General features: G+C 39.9%; 2 protein-coding genes across 3 annotated transcripts in view; one reads left to right on the top strand and one right to left on the bottom strand.

The window, feature by feature from the left end:
- Positions 1 to 13,331, bottom strand: rec8b (REC8 meiotic recombination protein b). Its single transcript, XM_008277969.1, has 19 exons — positions 13,276 to 13,331; positions 13,093 to 13,161; positions 12,237 to 12,379; positions 11,041 to 11,116; positions 10,387 to 10,504; positions 8,528 to 8,587; positions 8,423 to 8,429; positions 7,443 to 7,510; positions 6,481 to 6,562; positions 5,775 to 5,826; positions 5,345 to 5,528; positions 4,765 to 4,899; positions 4,119 to 4,194; positions 3,028 to 3,215; positions 2,685 to 2,724; positions 2,505 to 2,580; positions 2,319 to 2,420; positions 309 to 415; positions 1 to 92 (listed from the first exon to the last, which is right to left on the bottom strand). Exons 1-19 carry the CDS (start codon positions 13,329 to 13,331, stop codon positions 1 to 3), a joined length of 1,731 nt encoding a protein of 576 aa, XP_008276191.1.
- Positions 13,332 to 16,727: 3,396 nt separating this feature from the next.
- The window catches only part of pdcd6 (programmed cell death 6), a 23,703-nt gene continuing 19,874 nt past the window's right edge, over positions 16,728 to 20,556 (top strand). The window contains exon 1 of one of the 2 annotated variants that reach the window (XM_008277953.1): positions 16,728 to 16,922. In XM_008277953.1, coding sequence (XP_008276175.1) covers positions 16,840 to 16,922 — 83 coding nt within the window. In that variant the 5' untranslated portion in view covers positions 16,728 to 16,839. The remainder of the gene's footprint in view (positions 16,923 to 20,556) is intronic. The other variant, XM_008277954.1, reaches the window with a different exon arrangement.

Raw genomic sequence — 20,556 nt, 5'->3', positions numbered from 1 at the left:
TCAGACATCCATGCTGAGTGCTGCAGGCTTTATAGTGATGTCACTGTACGGTTCAGTTTGACCTGCAGTCACCTGTCCAGCAGACAGCAGCTCTGAGGGACAACAATGAATACCATTCATCACCATGTTTCACTGAACAAACCTGACAGTATCACAGAATGCTGCAGAGAAATGAATACAGTTAAAAATGAATTCTCCGTTATAATAACACTAGTTACTATCAGTTTCTAGGTCAGTACTGCTACTCCATTAACAACAGAACAGGATGTGTTCAGTGTTCAGAGAACTGCAGGTTTTGATTTCCTCACCCAGCAGTTTGTAGAGCGTGTGAGCTGCAGTGGAGCGGTCGGCCTCCGGGGGCAGCAATGAGTCAAAGGTGACTTTACCAAAGCTCTGCAGGTTTGAGGAGATCCAGCTGGAGAAGAGAAAAGCACAACAGGATTCAACGAACAATCACTCTGAAGGCCATACTAGGAGCCAAGAATCCACTATGCAATTCTGATAAGTAACATCAGATTTTACTGTTTTTATACCAAGAAATTGTAACATTGAACATTTATTGAGATTTTTTTTTCAAAGTTTTACTTGGATCACACGAATGCTTCATACTAATGCACTGACGCTGACTGGCCAATATGGGACATTTACACTAAATCTATGACGGTCAACCAAAAGTTTTGACTTCTGATAGACGATTTTAATTGGGAAACACGTCTGTGGCCCAGACTCAGACCTCTGTGCTGGTTTCTAATTTGAATTTCAAAGCAGATGTTCAACAACTTAGAAAGCAGGTCAGCCTGTGACACTGCAGACAACAAGTCTCATATCCAGTTTGATTAATTATTAGAACTGAGCAACACAGGGACTTTGGGACCTCTTGTGTGATAATTTAAAGGTCTTTGAGGTTGGAAGGCCTTCTTGACATCTCTCTGGTCTTCAGTTCCCTCCCCTGATTCTCAATGGGATGGATGTTCTTGGGGTTGAATGTTTCTCCCACATCTGTGTCCAAACAACTCTGTTTTTATCTCATCTGACCAGAAGCTTTCTTCTTTGTCCTGGTGAGCTTTGTGTGCCTGTCTTGGAGAAGTGGATTGCACTTTGCTCAGCACCCATGAAGACCAGCCTTTTGTGGTGTCTGCCTTTAGATGTTGCTATCAGAATTGTTCAGCGTTGATCCTTGGATCTTGTTGCCCCTCACACTCATTCTTGCCAGTGCAGGATCATTTTTGGCTTCCCACCAGAATCTTTGACTTCTCACAGAGTGGAACTCTGTACTTTTTTAATATTTTTTGCATTGTGCCTACTGGCTCTTGAAATCACTTGGATTTGGCTTTATAGCCTTTCCCAATGCAAACCTCTCCCTCAGTGATGAAACCTAACAGGAAGTTTTTAGCCGTGACTTGCATTTGACTGCTGACTGACGAGAGGAGTACTGCAGCTGTTCTCAGTGAGAATGCTCTAGAATATATTAGACATGAGCAGAACCATTTGGAACAGTATAGAAGCTGCATTTTTTTCAAAAAACTGTGGCATAGAACACATAAAAACATTTGTTTTTTAAATAAAAATTTAAAAAAACATTGAAAAACTTTCAAATGTATTATTAACATCTCTAACATGACATCTCACTGCTTTCAAAGTCATTTCCAGCCAGAAGAAACCCATTGGTAAAAAAAAAATTAAAAAATTCACTATAAATCAACATTTTTCGTGGGTATGACTAATTTGGGGTTTAACTGGGCGTAACTGGCACTGGAAGTGTTTTGATCAAACCAAAGAGCAGTGGACTAATTTCTTGCACACATCACAGTAAGCTGAATATTCTTGTCAAAAGCCACTTAGACAGAGAGAGCAGGGGGAAAATGCCACGCCACAACTACTAATCACATCAGGGTGATTCTGGCAACAGCACTGAATCTGGAGTCTTCACATCTCAACATGAGGGAATATTAGTTCAATAAAGTGCAACTGGAGGTTTTGCAGCGCCAATACAGAGTCAGCAATTCAAACTCAGGGGTCAGGACGGACAAAAAAATGTCAATGAAAGGTTTGCAGCATTGCCTTTTCCCATCCAGCATTGCCACATTAAATCCTAAATGGGTTTTATATCCAGAGAATATATCACCAGCATGATTCTCACTTCTCGCACCTTGATGTTTTATTTAAAGGTGTGCATCTGCAAAAGGCTTCTTGTGACTTCCTTGAAGTCATGTGGAATAAAATCACAGCCAGCCAAGTATGTATGTGTGTGTGTGTGTGTGTGTGTGTGTGTGTGTGTGTGTGTGCTTGTGAGCTCACTAGACTGTGTATCATAGTACCTCAGCATGCTCCTGCTCTCTGTATCAGTCTGAGCCTCGGGCAGCTCAATGTTTTCCTCTGCTATAGGCTCCATTGGTGGCTGGACTTCTTCCTGCGGAGACCTACACAAACGCACACACATGCACACACAGTGATCTGTTTCCTATCCATCTAGCTGTCCGCCTGTGTATCCGTCAGAGACGTACCATCTGCCGACAGGAGTAATGACATCGCTCGCAGATTTATCTTCTTTGGATATGTCCAGGATCACATCTAACACAGCTGTTTACATACAAACACACAATGAAGTCAATAATCTGTTTATTGTGCTTCCAAAACATGATCTGAAAACTAACGTGTCTGAGAGAGAGAGGAAGACTTCTTACATGAGCCTTCTGCTGGTTGCAGCCCTGACTCACTGGTAATCTGAGAGAGAAAGAGAGAGGGAGTTTTATGAAATAGAAAGGTTTATAATCTAATTTGTCTCACCACTGAACTGAACACGCTCAGCTGGCAGGCTATGACTGCAGGCTAGCTGCCTAACAGATCACCTTTATTAGTATAGCTGCAGTTTCACAAATACACTCACAGGTTTTGCAATGACATGAAAGTGGAATTTGGTGAGATGATTAATCAGTCACTGCTACAACTACCACTGCTTTACATGCTCCACACAGCTGGCTGAACTCTCCCCACCTCCTTTCAAAATGTAGCTTCACACAAACACACCTCCTTCATGCCTGAGCGCCTCCTCTTCCTCTCCATCCTCAGGATTTCTCTGTCCTGCTCTGACTCCCTTCTCGCCTCTTCATCGTCCTCCTCCTCCTCCTCTCCTTTGTTTTTGTCCCCTTGTCCGGGCAGGACAGCGAGGGAGGCCTGCTGTTTCCATAGTGACAGGAGGTCAGCATGGAGGAGGGCTACGGAGGGGTCAGGAGGCAGAATGTTTGTAATGCTGAAAGATTATTCTGTATTTTCCTCACCAGTGCTGATCATTGAGAAACTGTGGTTAGCCATTGCTTTTCACAGGTTGCTATTAAGTGCTGTAGTCAATACTAATAAAAAGTTCCTGAGGCCCTACAAGCTTGTGGCTGATTAAAAAACATGCACATAGTTTAAGAGATTTACTCTACAGACTCTAAAAACACAGACAGGTTGCAGGTTTACTTAAAGCAAAAGGTATATGAGCCTTTTTATGGCTCACCTAAACTTTTTACATGTAAAACTGAACAACTGTGTAGCTTTAATTCTTAAGATATTTATTTACTATTTGTTTCTTCGAAGAGAAGTTTGCAGAGCTACTGTACCACTTGTGCATCTTTTAAAGTATAAGATGTCAAAGATTAGGAAGTTATTCATAAATCCCTTCTTCCACTGCAAGATGACACTAACAACATGCCACACTGTTATGCAGTCATCTATTTTGTCATTGTGTTTTTGTAGCTTTCTGTTTCAATATTCTTTTGTTTGTTATCCCTACGATTACCTTCAAATTTACTGACATCTTTTATCCTTGGGTTCAATTTGACCCCAGCAATTTAAACCTCCAGAAAATATCATAATTAAAATTGTTACCCAAGTGTATGTGTAAATAGCCCTTTAAATAAAACTCATAAAAATCATGTCAATGATTAGAGATTAGAGATGTTAAACATTGAATGGGGTCAAACTGACCTCAGAGATAATAGGAGGGCTATTTCATAATCTTAACTCTCTCCTACAGTTTCATCATTCTAGAAAAAAAGCGATATTAGAAATAACTGTTCACTCCATTGTATTGGCGTTTCAGCATCCATAGGTAAAGTGTTGCACTTAGTACTGACATCCACAGGGGGTGCTGAAGAGCTGAGCAGGACTGGCATGCTTGGTCAGAGATTGAAGGTCCAGCAACGCCATTGACTGAGAGGAAAAACAAGATATTAGCTTGACTGTTCTAGTGTGGATGGTCCAAGCTAGATTTGCAGAGAGAAAGAGAGGGGTAACAGCCAATCATAGCAGCTCAGAGGAATTGCCAGACATAAGGAAGGAAGGAAGGAAGAGAAAAAAGCAGCAAAGAAGGAAAACAATAAAATCAATGAGCACTATTCCATGGGGTTTGGACAGAAGGAAGAGAACTAGAGAGCTGGAGTTTAATTAACTGGTACACTGGTGAATAGACACTTTGATCGCAAGACTTTGATTACAGACCAGCAAAGACTGAAAATTCAGTTGCTCAGTGAACCATCGATCCCTGTCAACTGAAAGAGTATACATTCTTGTACATGCATATAATGAATACACCTCTTGGTATGCTCTGTGTGGTTGACAGGGAAGAAGCTGTTCAATGTGTGCTCCTGCAGGCAGGTGCAAGTGGTCCAAACCTTAATTAAATATCTGAAACTGTCATTACATTAAATTCATTCAGCGAATTCAGACAGACAAATCTCTAATTGCTGTTGTTAAGTGACTTTATGTGATTATGTTCACTACCGGGTCCAGTGTCTCAGCCGTCGGGTTTCCAATCTGCTCCTTCATTGCTGTGTCGGATATCTGCATCTGAGGGTCAGCAAAAACCAGCTGACGCCTGCCTCGTCCACCTCGCTTCTTTAAAGGAGGAGCAACCACCTGACGGCAGAACGAGAAATACATAGTTTGAATGTTTTAGAGCACTGTAAAATGACATCACACCCCAGTTCAATGTGTTGACACACCCTCATGTGCTTTCCATTACCTGTTTCCAAAACAAAACAAAATACTTGTGTCACTTTATTTGTAACTTACAGCTCAGTCTTTCCTGTACGTCAGTTGTTTTCCGTTCATAATTGCTGCACAAATGCACTAAATGTACATTTAGCAGTCTGTATTTTTCATTTAAGCAATTAGAAAAAACAATAACTGGTTTCAATGAACAAACCAGTGTAAAAATGTCTCCGGTAATGGCAGTATGTTTCCAAAAGCTATGCATGTTCTGAGTTACTTGCTTTGAATTCAGCAGTTAGTGGCAATAGCACACAGTTCATCTTTTACCGATTCACAAAACTAGTAACAGCCAGCATCACCAATGTCTCACCTCTTCACAGAGGCTTTCTGTCACTATGTCTCCCACTTTCCCGGAGGGTGGAGTTGGCATGGCAACATGTGGAGGGGTCATCTCCAGGGCAACAGGTTCCAGCAGAACCTCCACAGGTCGACCGGACTCCTCATCCAGCAGCCACACGCTGTCCCGCTCCGTCCCCAACATCGACTCCTTCAGCCTGGAAAAAATAACCCACTCACACTGACGGCACACACGACTCCAAACGTGTTTAGATATCGTGACAAAGGTTGTTGTTGCAGCTTTGAGATTAACATTTTGACCAAACTATGATGAAATCATCAGTCAGTTGTTTCCTTGATATTTTAAAAGTCTCTTTTTTCTTCTGTCAGTGTACAAAGGCTAACTGGTAATGCCACCATGAAATTATTAGTGCTCTGTTGGTGCTCTCACGGCATTGACTCACTGGTCAACAGAAGACATGGCTCCCTCAACTTCCCTGGTCCTCCCCTCCACTTCTGTTTAACACATACAGTGCCCACATTAAGCACAAGAAAACACAACACAACACATACAAAACACAGAGACACAAATTAACAGCCACTCATGTGAGCACATATTCCCCAAAATGATCTCAAAAGCTCATTAATGAAGCACATGATTTACATTATGAATTATTCCTTATTGTAACACGCTTTTTAACAAATCCCCTCTCTTACTGATGTTTTAATGCAAGAAACTGAGAGCGAAAACAAATTCTACCCATTCAAACACAAGCTACTGTCCTGTTGTCCATCCTGTCTTTGTTAATACCAGTAGGCAGATGTGTATTCTTTCTTAGTCTTTGTTAAAGCAACACAGACTATCTCATTCTGTCTCTGTTCGCCCCTGAAATGAAACTGCTTCCAGAAAAGAAACCTTTTCTTGCTGGTAACGAAAGCGCTCACACAGGCAGAATTTCTTTTTTTCTTTTTTTTTGCAATTACAGCAGTGACACCTGGCTGACTGGTGCAGACGCGTTACAAGAGAGGAGCATTTTGTGAACTGGTGAGCGAGACACTTCACACTTCCAAAAATTACTGCAAACCTACAGTTTAATATCAGACTAAACAACTAAATCATGCATATAAACTATATTTGCATTGATCTATGTTTATGAGAGAAACACGCACCGCTACGGAACTGGTCCGGTTGTTCCATCAACAAGTCAATGTCTCTGTCTGTGGCTTCAGGAAAGTCATCTCCCTCAAAATACTGATGCAGACAAAAGGGGGACAATCAGAGGAAAAAAGAGGAAGAATAATGTAAGCAAAAACACAAACTAAAATGCAACAACTAAACAGAAGTATAGATAACAGCAGACTTTTGCCTGCAAAGCAAAAACAAAGCCATGAGGCAGTCAAGTATACTGTTTTTTTTTTTTTTGGATGTATTCCCTTTATTGTATTTTCTCCTCTGTGCTGCCTCTTGGCCAGGTCGTTATTGTAAATGAGAATCTGTTCTCAATTAACCCACCTGGTTAAATAAAGGAAAAATAAATAAAAAGAAATAAACAGAGATGTTAGCAACATGTCTCTGTGAGCAAACTGTTAGTGCAGGCTGATGTACTTAAGTCAGATCATTTCAAGCCAAAATGGACTTCATCAGCTGATGATGCTTCAGGAGGAGCATTATTCGTATCTAAGGGACACAGTGATGGCTAATAGTGTGTGAAGGTACTGCTCGACTCAAGTTACAGCAGCGAATCATAGCTGCTCTTATGACTACAAGAATGTAGGTCTGCCTTCTTTTAAACATTGTGGCTATTGAGAGGTGAATTCAGGACAGTCTGTTTGCCATCAAGCATTTTATGTCCGCATCCCTCAAGACCATTAACTCACTGAAACAGATACCTCCCACGAAACTCACTTAAAGAGACCTGTGCATCTTTGTCATAAACACAAAACATTCTCATCTCATAGTCTGAGGCAGAGTGGTGACAGGAAAGGAAGTATCGAACGTGCGACGAAGATGTTAACTAGAGATGCTGTGGGCACACGGTCCGCATCCGAGCTCAGTGATTAGCAGGACACCTGCTGGGTTTCAAAATGATGACTGGACTTGTTCTTGTGCCTGGATCTGACAGAAAGTTTACCTCAGCAGTGGTGATGACGAACTGCTCCTTCTCCATCATAGTGATGGCAGCTGGAGATGACCTGAAACCTGGTTTAGCACAGCAGGAGGAATTAGGTGGCAAGTATGTTTGAAGCATCAGAAGAGAAACGCTGAGAATCACCTGTTTGCTGCACTTGAATGATGGTTTTAGGGAGAAAAAAGCCAGAACAGTGAAATTTAGGCCTGCACTTAGTCTGGGATTGATCCCATTTTAAATCCACTTTGGGCAGATCATATTAGATTAATTCAATGATGCCATTAAAGTTTCATTCAAATTTTATCTAAAAGCAGACAAATAGAAACCTCACAATTTAACATTTTGGCATAGCAAGGTTTAAGCCCATTAACCCTCCTATTACATTCAAATTTACTGACATAGTTTATCCTTGGGTTCAATTTGACCCCAGCAATTTAAACCTCCAGAAAATATCATAATTAAAATTGTTTACCCAAGTTTAAATAGCCCTTTAAATAAAACTGAAAAAATTACATCAATGACTTATGTAGAGATGTTAAACACTGAACGAAGTCAAATTGATCCCAAAGATAATAGGAGGGTTAAGAGAGCAATTTTTAAATCCTCTGAACATTTCTTATTAATGTAGGTAAGTTTAGTAAAGTGAGTAATTAAAGTGTCACTTGTTATTTAGAGACATACTGAAAAATCATTTTTGAATAGCACAGTTATAAATATTGTCATACAGTGAGCTGTGTCCTATTTCAGATGAGATCTCTTTTAAAGTCCACACAGGTTTTGTCTTTTGAGGACTGGAGGCTGAACCCGCACATCATCCCTAGTTCAGATAGTAAAATACGATTTACTGTAGTGGTTCTGAGACAAATGGGAGATGGATTCTAAGACCATTAATGCAAAAAAAAAAAAAATAAATAAAAAATAGCCATGTCCTTCAAAGATTCTAAGAGCCTTCACATGGGGCCAACTTATAAAGCCATAATTACCTTTGGTCTTGAAATGTGGACTTAAAAACTGGTCATCCCTGAAATGGGACACAGCCACAGTGGCTCAAATGTTGAAATATTCTTCTCACCATCTTTGTCAAGTGCAGTGTGGGGACTAGGCACCAGGGAGTGCTGTGAACCCACCTCTTCAGTCACAAACTGTGTCTAGAAATAAACATTACAAGCATCATGTGACACACTGCACACAGAAACACATTTATGTTCACTTTTTTTGGATGACTTGGGATGACTCTGTTTACCAAAAGGCTTAACTTTGGGTACACATGGTACTCTGTGGTGAACACTATGTGTAACAAGGGATCAGGTGAGTCATATGGCCTGCCTGACACCCTGATGTACTGATAGTGAAATTCAAATTTGAATCCGAACACACAGCAGGTTTCTAATTTGCATCGCAGTGCAGGGAGCCTTTAAATTCCATGATAGTGTCCAGTGAAATATCTTTGTATCACTGCTCCCATGCTGTGTTGTCTATCGAAGAATAAAGCCCCAGATGGTTGATGCACTGGGAATGATTACAAGAAGGACAAAGTTCAGCCGTGTCTGCCTGATTTACGTTGGCCAGAGTGCGTTATCTGTTGTGAATTACTGTATCTGAAAACACCCAAGGCTTGTGTGGAGGTATATTGGACATATACCAGAATGGGAGTGACCTGTGTACATAGACAATAAAAGCATGAAACATATAAACATAAAACTATGACACAAGGAAGCGGTGATTTGTAACTTGAGATGTCATGAGATGTGGGAAAAAAACTGAGCAGGATGTTCTAACAGGTCAAGCTGTGACTGTATGACGTGGTAATTAGGTAATTGACATGCTTTACTTCACCTTTGGAAAGGTGTGGCCTTTATGAATGTACTTAGGTTAAACCTTTACTGTATCTGGACAGTGGTTAGAAACTGTCACTTGCAGCTGAGCATTTGAGCTTAATGTAGTACCTACTTATTATTTAATACACTGATAAAATTGCAGTTGTGTGGGACATCAGAAGTTTAACAATGTTTTTGGATAAGGGCCAATATAGTCTTACATAAAGTGTCCTGTTTCATCAATTAACTGTTCTTTAGAAGTGGAAATATTTCCTTGGAAGCTGCAATTGGTGCGAGACGTTCCCAGGTATAGATGTGCTGTATCATGGGTTAAGATATCTTATACACCTAAATCTCCTACACTGATCAGCCACAAAATTAAAGCTAGATAGGTGAAGTTTTTAACATTGATGATCTTGTTAAATGCAATGTTCTGCAGGAAAACTTAAGATCCTCACATTAATGTGGATGTTACTCTGACACGAACTCTGCATCCAAACATTGCTGCATGCCAAGCACGCCCCCGAGAACAACAGCACTAACTGATGGCAGCGGCCTCCCTCAGTGGGACAATGCGCCCCTCCACATGGGAAAAACTGCTCTGAAAAGGCTTGAGGAACGAGACAAAGAGCCAAAGGTGCTGACCCGACCTTCAAACACCCCAGATCCCAATCAAGTATCCAGGAGATGCACCTTAACAAGCCCGATCGACAGAAGTCCCTCTACACCCCCCACAGAATCCAGATAAATTACGATTAACATCCTGGTGCCACCACTGGACACCCTCAAAGGTTCTGTGTCCATGTTCTGACGGTTTCGAGCAGTCATAGCAACATGAGGGGGACCTACATAACATGATTTTTTTTGGTGTAATTATGATTTTGGGTAAATACAACTATTATTGTAACAGCTGTGGCTACAGGTTTCTGACAATGTTTTTTCCCCATATTCATCCTGCCTGCCTATGTTTACAGAGTGGAAACCTCACCTGATGGTTATCTGCAGATGGTGAGAGATTACTGGTGAACTGCAGCCACAGACTTTGGATTACATACCCTGTTTAGATTGCCTGACAGTTGTTGAGATATATACAATGTATGGCTGTACTGTTATATGTATCACACCTGTACCTGGTGTATTCTATAGGGGCTGGGGAGTTGGCATGATTCCATGAGACCAAAGAAGGGGTCTTGAGCTCCTTCTGCTTTCTCCATCATATACAGGCTGTCCGGAATGTCCAAAGCAATCCTACCAGATATGAAGAGTGACACATAACTGGTAGTACTGAACATATTAAAGTATCCTATACAGTTTGAAGTGTTGCACTGGCTTATGTATTACTATGCATTTGCACTGGTAGTTTTACGGATTTATAAAATAATGAAATATCACTGGGATAAGATTAATGTAGAGCATATTTACAATGCAGAATGTGGAACGATATATTGCATCTGCAGACAGGAGAGCTTGTACATTACTGCTGTTCCATAGCATAGCTTATTCAACATTTACACAGCCGTTCACATGAAAGTAGCTCAATTTGTCCTTTCGCTCACTCAATAAAACACTACCTTCTCTTTTTCACAGTCTTCATTCCTGAAATAATCTCTCTCATAAATATTCTACCAAAAGCCTTTGAGCTCAGACTCACCAAACTCGTACAACATCCTCACAGATCAGCTTCAAATTTAAATGCCCCATGATACAAAACTTCCTTTATCTGTGCATCATCAGCCTGTGTGTGTGTGTGTGTGTGTGTGTGTGTGTTTTGTGTGTGTGCAGACCTGTCAGATTCAGCCATGTCAATATGGATGCATCTCTTAGAGCGCAGCAGACGGTCAATGGTTTGTTGAACCTCCTCTGGAAATTAGAAAGGGCGTTAAAAGTTTTCACACATGCGCCTCTCAGAAATGCACATTTTTCGGCAGAAACAGAAGCAGATACAAGGGTGACAAAGGTAACGGATGTGACCATTACAAATCTTGTCTACACATGAGCAGGTGCCAATGAGGCAAAAATGAGGCTATGCTCTATGCCATTCTTATGAAATACAGTATGAACATATTACCCACACACAAAATAGGCAATAGCCTTGGGAGGTTCTATTCTATTCTAGTGATGGATGAAATTAAATGCCATTACTGAATCCAAAAGACACTGCAGACAATAGAGAGTGGCTGCTTTCTTGGCTTCTTCCACTGCTGATCATCCTGCATTGTGTGTCACCGTTTTCATCAACCATGACAACAGCATGATTGCAGATCTATCCGATGCAATATCAGTGTCATGGTGTAATTTAAGACTGGATGAATAGAGACTGCTGAGCTGTGTTTGATGATATTGCTTTCATTAGCTCCACATTGGCCTCTAAATCACACTTACCAGCGTGAGTAGGGACACATGCATAATACAGAGTGCCAGGATAGCACTGTTTCAGGTTTACAACAAAACTACACTGCTGGGATTGAAAGAACTGACTGAGACAATTTGTCTGTTGTGTTTTGCAAAAGAAAAACAAACAGCATTTCCCCTTTTCACCTTGAGCTAACCTTAAAACTGTGCAACACAAAATAATGAAGTTGGTTTGCATTGTGTTTGCATTGTGTTTGCATTTTTGTGTTTCTTATTTCTGCTGAAAATCATTCTGGCTGTATTTTCTGTTAATCCTGTGTCAGTAAGCTAACATAAAATTACTCCAAATTGTTTAAACCCAACTTACTTTTCTCCTAGGTTTCTGGTAAATGTTATAAAATTAGATTACTGCCACAGTCACTCAACATATAGTGAAGGAGTTTTATATTGAATAATGAAGCAAAGTCTTTATTTTCCAGTCGCTGCCCCTCATTTAATCCCTCTCTCTTCTCCCTCTCTTAGCAGGGAGTGACAGAACATTGCGTGCAGACAATGTCGAGGGGAGTCATACCTGGTTAGAATTTTGAGCTTCTCATCGTTCTACTCTTTCTTGATCCTTTTCTCTTACCGAGCAGGAAGCCACACTGCTGGTGGTAGACAACAACCACTCCATACTGCAGCTGGGACGACAGATAGAGAGAGAACCGAGGCTTGGGTAGGTTGGGTTGTGGCGGAAGAACCTGTGCAGTCACATAGTCCAGGATGTCCATGCTGGAAACATTTAACAACATGAGTTAGAGAAATGCACAATATTTATCATCTTAAAGAACTGAACCGGTAAAAATAATGTATTACAGATATACTATAATGCAATTGTAGAGTTCTTCATGCATGGAAGAACTTTTGGTATCTCCAAAAGAGCCAAAGGCTAAGGAAAATTACAAGTGTCTCCAAAACAACCAGAGGCAAAGGAAAATTACCGGTGGTAAAATAATAAGAACTAATAGTAATACTTTTTAAAGCAGTTTGTAAATTGAGGTTTCATTTGCTCGAACAGAATTCATATTTTTGTAGATCAAATGGTCAAAATTAACATGAAAATGCATAGATTACGTCAAATAAGGCAACACAGACTTGCTTTTACTGTATTTGGACTGACCATGCTTCTGTTTAATCATCTTCCAGACACCCATTCTGAGTACTGTATAGCATTATTTTTTTTAGGTTGTTAGGCAAAGACAGATGAAATTTCTCTCGTTAGCTAATATTTTCACCCCAATTACCGACACACCAATGATTTTAAAGCAAACTGCTGAAAATTTGAATTGTAGCACACAGATAGAATTTTAAATTTTTAATGTAAAATATGTTTGTAAAGTGCCTTACAGGTAAACTTTTAAAGAAAACTGTCTGCCTAACCTATGAAATTTATCTGTCCTGCTAGTAACGAAATGGCACAGAAAAGGTGATAACACAATTCTTACCAGGTTCGCTTGACGTTTACTCTGAGAAGCTCTCTGCGAGTGATTCTGATACCTCTGGTAGCTGCTAACCTAAAAATAAACAAAACACACACTTGTAAAATTTTCTTGATCCTTGCTGCAATCATGATTAGCAGTTTGCTAGCTTTGTAGCTACATGCTAACTAGTTGGCTTTTTTTACTTACCAAATTGTGGAAAAACATCCAGTATGACGTTGGAGAACATTCGGGTAGTAAAACATTTTGTTTCACCTTTATAGAAACAGCAGCGAAATTAAACCGAAATATTAAAATTTAGGAATTGGACTGATGGGTAAAATTAAAAGCTAAGTTAGCTACTAAAGTGCAATACGGTTTTCCCGCGTTTAAATCAGGGCGGACCAATCAGATGGAGATTCATACTGAACGTAAAACTTGTGTTGCATTCAGGTGCTACAGAAAAAAATAGGAACACTGACAGTTCAGAGAAAAAAATAGGAACACTGACAGTTTGGGGGCGTTTATGGTACTTTAGGAGTTTTAGGTTAGGAGATTTGTCTGTGAATAATGACAATCACAATTAGGCAATATTATAGATTTTTTTTTCTTACAGGGATATTGTGCATGTGGAAGTATCCTGGTAATATATATTTCTCCCCACTATTTTGCTATGGGAAACAGCCATAGCTACCAGTTATAGACTGTCAGTATAGGTTATAGAAAAAGAGACTTTAATCACTAAACATGTCAATTATAGAATCTTTTAAAAGCATTTTATATCACATTGTAGAGTTCAGATTAAACTGCCCAACAGTACATAAAGTATAGCATAGTAAGTATAGAAAATGAAAAACAAGCTCCAGCTTGTCCAACTACAAGTGTCATTTCTATAGAAATGTCTTCATTATGTACTGGTTGACTGTTTTTGTGCTAATGCTCAACGTTTGATTGTTTTATTTGTAGCGGATCAATTTTATTATGTTATATTGATACTTTTTCCTAAGTTAAACATGGGAATACTTCTTCCCACACTACTTGGGGATCAGATTAACTTCTTAATGCTTTAGCTCTATAATACATTACCAGTACATAAAATCTGCCTTTTGCCCTTACAAGAATAGTTTGAAAAGTTCTCGGTCTCACCAGAAAATGTCACAGGAGAAAGATTGTTCTTGCCTTTTTTTTCAACATATACGTCTTCAACGCACTTGTTCCACTGATGTTCAAGCTTTACTATCCTTTTGCAGAAAAAGGTCACATCTTGAGCCTCCAGATTCTCCTCAACAGCCTGGAGGACTTCAGGTCAGGTAAAAGATACATGCTGTACAGTGCCACGTTGTCCTGGCATCGCCATTGTCCTGGAGCAATAGTATGCCAGCTCAAAGCTTTCCTCTCCTTTTTTCTTTAAATTGCTTCAAACATCTGAGTTTTGGGTACAGAGATATAAGGCTTTAAAGTTGACAATTATGCCCCAAAATGGGAGTTACGTCCCTTATTTCCAAGTAAGACCAAGAACTTTTTCCATGTTGAAATTTAACAACATATGAAGCCGTTTTTGACTTATCAAATGTTCCCATATCTCAAAACTTTGCATATGTAAAGACAATATATAGCCCCTTAGACACATTGTTTTTTGTGGTTTTATGAATAATCCACATCATCAGATTAGCATGTCAAAATAGCAAAAAAATTGCAAAGCTGGGGCGGCATTCTTGCCACACATCACATTTTACCAGTGTTGGAAGCCTCAAAAGTCGGTGAAATGTCAACCAAAGACTGTATTTTCTGTAAGTAATATGGATACATCCATATAAATACACATATAGGAACTTTCTGGCATAAGTATAACAAGTGCTACAGTTTGCCATTAACCTCAATGTTAGTTTGTCAAAAACTTGACTGTTGCAGTTTATCAGTAACTAAGATGTTACAGTTTGTCAGTAACTTGAGTGTTAGTTTATTGGTAACTTGAATGTTAGTTTATTAGTTACTAAAATTTTACAGTTTAAGGTAGCTTGAATATTATAGTTTATTGGTAACTTAAATGTTACGGTTTGACGGTAACTTGAATGTTGGTAAATCAGTAACTTGAATTTTACAGTTAATGGGAACTTGAATGTTAGTTGATCAGTAGCTTGAATGTTACAGTTGATCAGTAACTACAATGAAATGAAAAATGAAAAATACTTTATTTATCCCAGAAGGGAAATTCAATTGTTAATTCAATGTTACAGTTTATGGTAATTTGATTGTTACAGCTGATCAGTAACTTGAATGTTACAGTTTATCTGTAACTTTAATGTTACAGTTCAAGGTAACTTGAATTGTACAGTTTATCAGTAACTTGAATGTTACAATTTAAGGTAGCTTGAATGTTACAGGTTTTTCCAACACTATTTTTATTGAAGTTTCACATTGCTTCTGACAATACACAGACACAAGAGTCCTCTCACATCAAGAAAAACATCAAGGGCAGCTAAATTATTGTCTAGTGTTCAAATCACTCTTACTTGCATACCAGGTCTGTGTAACATCAGTTAGTGAAGAACAGAGTATATGACCTGCAAATATAGTAACTATATAGATTGAGAGAGAAAAACAAACAAACAAAACAAGAAATGAACAAAATAATTAACAATAACAACAAGAGTTTCTTTATTTTAACATGGGAAAGCTTGAAAATTTTTCACGTTTATGCAAGGTTCTCAATTTCAAAAAATACAGTTCACACAGGATAAAGAATTCAGACGCAATGAAAGAACGTCCCCCTCTCCTCTCCACACCTGAAGCATAATTCTGGGATAGCTCCATTATATTTATTGAGTTTTTCTGGTGTCACAGAATGTTACAGTTTAACAGTAACTTGAATGTTACACTTGATCAGTAACTTGAATTTTACAGTTTATCAGTAACTTGAATGTTACAGATTATCAGTAACTTGAATGTTACAGTTTAACAGTAACTTGAATGTTGGTTAATAAGTAACTTGAATGTTACAGTTTATGGTAACTTGAGTGTTACAGTTGTTCAGTAACTTGAATGTTACAGTTTATGGTAACTTGATTGTTACAATTGATAGGTAACTTGAATGTTACACTTTATGATAAGTTGAATGTTGCAGTTTAAGGTAACTTGAATGTTACAGTTTAACAGTAACTTGAGGTAACTTGAATGTTACAGGGCCCTGCGATAGACAGACGACCTGTCCAGGGTGTCCCCTGCCTTCGCCCTAAGTTGGCTGGGATAGGTTCTAGCCCCCCCGCGACCCTAGTGAGGATTAAGTGGTGTATAGATAATGGATGGATGGATGGATGAATGTTACAGTTTAACAGTAACTTGAATGTTATAATTTAAGGTAACTTGAATGTTGCAGTTTAACAGTACCTTGAATGTTGCAGTTTAACAATGACTTGAATGTTACACTTGATCAGTAACTTGAATGTTACAGTTTATCAGTAACTTGAATGACGCAGTTTAACAGTCACTTGAATGGAACAGTTAATGGTAACTTGAATGTTACAGTTGATCAGTAATTTGAATGTTACACTTTATTGTAACGTGAACATTACAGTTTCTATTTTTACTGTTACTGAAAGCAGGGTGTGACGTCACTCTCCTTCTGGGTAGTGCCCCGCCCCTGAGCGCGCGGAGGCAGGCGGTAACGTGAACGTCGGGTGGAGGAGTCTGATTGAAGCCGCCGAGAGGAGAAACTACAGCAGGAGGAAAGACAAGCCCGAGTCGCACAATTTCTTCCTGAGCATTCCCTTTAAAATGGCGTACCACAGTCCGTACAGAGCTCCCCCTCACATCAACGCTCCTCCGGACCAGGGCTTCCTGTGGAATATCTTCCAGAGGTGAGTGGCGAAAGGCAGCTTGTTGTCTCGTGTCCGCTCCGCAGTGAAAACTGCTGTCGAGTGTAGCGCGGAGAGGAAGAGAGTGGGGCTGGGTGGTGCTGACTCTAAATATTTCATTGACAGCTCGTTTTGTATCTTCACTCTCGCGTCCTTATAACTATTTTTGGTTACGAGCAGCGCCCCGCAGTGAAATTAGTGATTTGTCAGTCCTAAGGTTACCCCTCAGCTGAGGAAACGTTACTTCACAGCGTAGCCTGCTGCTGTTACATGTCACTCAGCTGTTACAGTGCGTTACACCGCTGCAGCTACTCTGTCACATGGCTGTGGGCTTGACGATAAATTGCGTTTAAATTAAGCCACAGCCTCAGTGTTGTCCGCCTGAGCAATGAGATTTTTTAAATCTGTTCAAGGACCTCCAGAAGTCCTTGAAGGCTTTCCCCCTGAATCAAAAGAAAGATAATTCACTTCAAACTTAGTCATTTTAATACCTCCCGAATGAATGACTTCTTCCAACAGTGCTTGTGTCTCTGCATCAAATCTGCACCTAGTCAAAAAAAAAAAAAAAAAAACTTTCAATATGGGATTACCTGACAATTGTAGCTCTATATGACGCAGGGCTTCCATCTATGGGAGGCTGGCGTGAATACATTAAAAAGCCAATTTTTATTTATGTTGTGTTTTTATCCCCCTCATTTTGATATCAGTGGCAGCTCTCGGCCATTGATAGTCATCAGTTCCCCATAGTCTGAGTCAAAAGTGTGTCAGCAGCTAAGAAGGTCATAGTAGTATTCAGAGAGGGAAATGTTGATATGCTTTGGCCCCTGGTAATAGCTATAGAGTTATGTAATACTGCAGAGGATTTTTTTTCTCACAACATTGAGATGCTGTGAGCATTTCGAGGCTTGAAACACCCTTAGCGAATTATTTATGTATGGTGCAAAAACCTCTGAGAGATCAGGTCGGATGTGCACGCTTGTATCGTTCTCATTCACACAATTCTGCTGTTTTATTTCGCAGTCACGCAAACAGCATTTCTCATGACTATCATGACTGTGTGCCCGTACAGAGTCAGCATCAGTTCATGTCAAGCATTATGACTGTCATGAACACACTGTCAGCCCTCACATGAGCATTGTGTTACCTCATCTGCTGCCTCTTGGTGAATATCTGGCAGAGCGGAGCTGGAATTCCCTCGGTCATGTGATCAGAGTCAATAGAGCATAGTTGACGCGGGAGGCCTCTTGATCTCAGGGCCGTGCGCGCACACACACAAACACACAGACCTAGCAATTCATGACTCACTGTTCTACTGCTTTTGGAAATCCATTCATGCACTGCAGCTCACTTTTTTAAAATCCTGTGTAAACATGATTCTGTCCTCTGGTTGGCTGTGTCAGGACACTAGAAGAAAAAGAGTCATTCATTCTCAAGGTGAAGGCAGGCTGTGTCGTGGACCTCCAACATGATTCCATGACTTGACACTGAATGACTCATGAAGAATTCTTTCCATTTTGCCTCCTCTCCTATGGATGACGTTGGCATGACAAAAATGTTTGCACCCAGCCCTTCAAAAGTCAAGAACAACGATGCTCTTTTTTTAAAAATAGATAAACAATACTGATTGGTTGCTATGCAAGAAAAACAAGCAGGAGCAGTGATTCATTCCACAACTCGAGCCTGCGATTAGAAAAATGTAAAAATAGAAAAGGGAAAGTGGTTTTGTGAATGCAGCTTTAATTTGGAATTTTTTTTCTTTTTTCCACCCTGGGAGCCACAGTGACATCGCCTTACATTTGGACCAGTTATGTGGAAAGTAGGGCGGGTGTTGTTCTGCAAGCCATATTCCAACCTGACTACTTAATAGGAAACAGTGAAACATGGGAAAATGTGAGCAGAATAACCGACTCAGTCGCAGTGTTTTATGTCGTCCTCCTGCTTTAAAAGTTCATTTTTTAAGTTGTGCGTTTGACTGTGAAGATGGAAACACCAGATGGTTAACTGTCAGCTCTGCGGGCCAGAGAGAGTTTTAATGATGCTTTCACTTCTTTTGCACTAGGTGAGGTAACTTTACCTGAGGCGTTAGTAAGGTGAAGACAGGAGGAGGGAGGAGAGGGGAGAGAGCTGTACACATACACTTCTTTGAGTTAATCTATCAGTGTTTAGTGACGGTTGGGTACCCCCACTGCCTGCCCTAAACCCAACCACTCCTCACCTTTGCTGGGACAAAGCTGGCATTTATGGAGACACCCTGAGAGCTGTTTTTCCTCCACCAAGGAAACCACATAGGTCGCCGTGTTTGTTTTTCTGTAGTTAAGTGGGGGGAAGGTAAGCGAGGAGCACACACAGACATATAGCTGATTGCTGTAAATAAAGCCACGAAGGCTGCAAACACGGAGATATGACTGCACTGTAATGCATCACAGCTGGAAGCAGAAACCCAGCCCACAAAGTCAGCACTGGACTGGACATATGGAGGGGGGGTTCCCTGTCTCCTCCCCTCCCTTTTCCTCTCTGCTGAAGTGTTTATTGAGCAAGCTCTGCGTCAACAGGTTGGGTCAGGCAGGTTGCTAAGGAACAACTGAGTCACTGGATGTTTGACTAAGCTACGTTTCAGAACCCGTTATTTGTGTTGCAGTCCAGCCTCTTAATGTCTTCATGCATCTCAGAGAAAAACCCATTGCTGAGTTAAGCTTTTGTAGACTTATCTTAATAAATCTGGCATTCCCTTCTGCTGTTTAAAGCCCGAAAGCCAGCACATCTGTAGAATAGCTGTGCTCTTTCCTCCACATCCTCCTCCCCCCTTACAGCATTTAAAAAAATCACTATTCACCTTAAGATTGAGCACCCAAAAGGCTTAATTAGGGCTGGAACACTTGAATAGTTTATTGGTTGTAGTGATTTGTTATTTAATGCCAAATATTCTCTGGTTCTGGCTGAACCTTTGTGAAAAATGTTGGTGTTGTTTCTGTTTTATACACTTGTTCAGTGTTAACTGTAAAATGCAATTTGAAGTTGTACCTTGGACTTTTTCATCATTTTAAGACATTTTACAGTATATTAGATTTTTATGAATCGAAATAATGCAAAATTGCAACTCTTTTATTGATTGAATAGTTTTTTCATTAGTCATTTGTCCTGGAGAACATCAGAAAATAATGAAAATATAATTCAAGATGCAGATAGTCATGCTGGAAGGTGACATTTTTGCTTCAACAAAAATCAGTTTTCTGACTAATAGTTTTGTTAGGCAGGTCTCAAATAAAGAACCAGCCAAGTTTATTTTATCGTCATGCATAATTTCAAGTAGGTAACATCTTGTTTTGACACTTAAAAATTGCTTTTATTAATTTTGAGGGCAGAAATTTTGTCTTTGATATTTATTTGAATTGAACTGGCTACATTATCCTCATATGGTTTCATCTAAAATGCCGCCAGAAGTTGTCAATACTCCCTCTTATCTGAAATTTTTAGTTTTTGTGTCACTTATCTCTTGGAAAATCTGTCTGAGATTCTTGCAAGCTGACACTATGCTGGTACGACTGAGAGCTGTTTGTGCTGTCGGTAACATTCAGTTTCCCTTTGCAGTCTCAGGAGCACACACACACACACACACACACACACACACACACACACA

Source organism: Stegastes partitus, unplaced genomic scaffold, assembly GCF_000690725.1.
Source record: "Stegastes partitus isolate 25-593 unplaced genomic scaffold, Stegastes_partitus-1.0.2 Scaffold111, whole genome shotgun sequence".
In the NCBI taxonomy this organism is placed as follows: Eukaryota; Metazoa; Chordata; class Actinopteri; family Pomacentridae; genus Stegastes; species Stegastes partitus.
Note: the sequence above shows the minus strand (reverse complement) of the source record. Positions and strands in the feature narration are given on the sequence as shown.

Excerpts from the sequence above, each read along its gene's own strand:
- rec8b (XM_008277969.1), bottom strand. The coding sequence starts at position 13,331 with ATGTTTTACTACCCGAATGTTCTCCAACGTCATACTGGATGTTTTTCC. Across the intron at positions 3,216-4,118 it reads CTTCAGCACCCCCTGTGGAT|CCCTCCTCCATGCTGACCTC; the intron begins GTCAGTACTAAG and ends ACCCCTCCGTAG. Across the intron at positions 416-2,318 it reads GAGAGCAGGAGCATGCTGAG|CTGGATCTCCTCAAACCTGC; the intron begins GTACTATGATAC and ends TCTCTTCTCCAG.